The 2,194-nt window shown below is 60.1% G+C and overlaps 1 protein-coding gene across 1 annotated transcript in view; it reads left to right on the top strand.

Annotated features, from left to right (window-relative positions):
• The window catches only part of LOC130587339 (lysine-specific demethylase 5C-like), a gene marked incomplete at its 3' end in the record, with an annotated part of 19,155 nt that overhangs the window by 1,827 nt on the left and 15,134 nt on the right, over window positions 1–2,194 (top strand). Inside the window, exons 2-4 of the mRNA XM_057388318.1 lie at window positions 502–601; window positions 697–819; window positions 1,972–2,142. Of these exons, the coding sequence (XP_057244301.1) occupies window positions 502–601; window positions 697–819; window positions 1,972–2,142 (394 nt within the window). The remainder of the gene's footprint in view (window positions 1–501; window positions 602–696; window positions 820–1,971; window positions 2,143–2,194) is intronic.

Raw genomic sequence — 2,194 nt, 5'->3', positions numbered from 1 at the left:
CTTTGTCCCCGTGGCCGGTTTGGGGGGGCGCTGGCGGCCCTGGCTGGGAGGGGGGACAGGCCGAGCCGGTCCCCCCAGCTCGGCGAGGGAAGGGCTTCCGGGAGGGCCGGGCCGTGCTGGCGTCACCGGCCCCGCGGGGCACCCCCGGGTGTCCCTCCGCAAAGGGGGGTGCGGGGTGTGGGGCTGCGCCTCGCTGGGGAGGGGGGCACCCCCGCCAAATTTGGGCTGTGGACCCCCCTCTTTGCCCTGGGCTTTGCTCTTGTGTGGGACTGGGGGGGGCCATGGCTGCTGACTGGCCCTGCCCCCCAAATTTGGGCTTTGAGTTCTCCCTGCCCCTGTGGGATGGGGGGGGGGCATTGCTGCAGACCACCCCTAAAATTTGGGGTTTATTCGCCTCTTTCCTGTGGCACCCCCAGGGCTGCCTCATCTGTGTCAGATTGGGGGGGGGCTGTGGCTGCTGATCCCCTAACCTTGGTCTTTGTGTCCCTCTGCCTGTCACTGACCCCTGCCTTGCCCCCCCCAGGACTGGCAGCCCCCCTTTGCCGTCGAGGTTGACAACTTCAGGTTCACCCCCCGCATCCAGCGGCTCAATGAGCTGGAGGTGAGTGGGAGGGACGGGGGAGGGGTTTGGGACCGATTTTGGGGTGTGCACCAGTCTCACCTCCCTCTTTGCACCCCCCATTCCCCGTCCTCCAGGCGCAGACCCGGGTGAAGCTGAATTACCTGGACCAGATCGCCAAATTTTGGGAGATCCAGGGCTCCTCCCTCAAGATTCCCAACGTGGAGCGACGCATCCTCGACCTCTACAGCCTCAGCAAGGTACGAGGTGGGGCAGAATGGGGAGAGGGTGACAGCTGGGGACCCCCACCCACCCCTGGGTGAGCCCCCAGCCCCGCCTGGGGGTCCTGCCCTGCTGGGGTTGGGGAAGGTGCCCCCCAGAGGTAATTGTTTCTCCTGGGGAATATTTTCCTATTTTTTGGGGGGGGGAAATATTCCCCTTTGGGGGTGTCTTCCCATCTGGCGGGGTAATTGTGTCTCTGGGGGTGTATTTTTTTATTGAGGGGTTAATTGCCCCCCCCCTTTGGGGCTGTATTCCCATTTGGGGGGTCACTTTTTTTACCTGAGGGCTATCTTAGGTTTTGAGGGGTTGACTGATTCTGTGAGGAGTACATTCCCCTAAATGGGGAAATATTTTCCCATTTAGGGAATAATTTTTTCCCCCAGTGCAGGGGATGTTTTCTGCTGGTGTGATAATTGCCCCCCTGTGGAGAGCGTGTTCCCATTTCGGGGGGTAATTATTTTCCTTGGGGGTATATTTTCATTTTAGGGTTATAATTGTTTTTTTGGGGCAGTAATGTACTATTTTGCAAGTTGTTTTCCTATTTGGAGCATTAATTTTCCCCCTGGGAAGGGTGTGTTCCTATTTAGGAGGGGTAACTGCCCCACGTGGGGCGATTTTTCTATTTGCGGGGGATGATTGTTTCCCCTGGGCGAGTATTCATTAATTGGGGGATTAATTACTTCTGGGGTGGGGGGGAATGTACCCATTTATGGAGGAATGTGCCCAAGTACATTTCGAGGTGTGTGAGGGTCCTTGGGGTGTCCTTGCATGCTCAGGGGCTCAGTGTCACCCCACAGGTGATGATGGAGTAGAGGGGGTACAGGTGACTCTGGGGTGGCCCTGGGTACTCAGTGTCCCCTCACAAGTGGTGATGGAAGAAGGTGGCTATGAGGCCATCTGGAAGGACCAGCAGTGGCCGTGGGTGGCCTGGGGATTCCTCTGGGTGGCTCTGGGCTGTCCCTGGGTGCTCAGGGGCTCAGTGTCACCCCGCAGGTGATGATGGAGGAGGGTGGCTATGAGGCCATCTGCAAAGACCACCAGTGGGTGCGAGTGGCCTGGGGTGACTGTGGGTGACTCTGTGGTGTCCCTGTGGTGTCCTGTATGCTCAGGTGCTCAATGTCCCCTCACAGGTGGTGATGGAGGAGGGTGGCTACGAGGCCATCTGCAAGGACCGGCGGTGGGCGCGGGTGGCCCAGCGCCTCTCGTACCCGTCGGGCAAGAACATCGGCTCGCTGCTGCGGGCGCACTACGAGCGCATCATCTACCCCTACGAGATGTACCAGTCCGGGGCCAACCTGGTGGTGAGTGCAGGGCCGGGGGGACACCCTGGGCCGTGCTGAGGGGTCCTGGGCC

Source organism: Malurus melanocephalus, unplaced genomic scaffold (assembly GCF_030028575.1).
Source record: "Malurus melanocephalus ecotype Western Australia unplaced genomic scaffold, MMel_1.1 scaffold_1787, whole genome shotgun sequence".
Taxonomy (NCBI): Eukaryota; Metazoa; Chordata; class Aves; order Passeriformes; family Maluridae; genus Malurus; species Malurus melanocephalus.
Note: the sequence above shows the minus strand (reverse complement) of the source record. Positions and strands in the feature narration are given on the sequence as shown.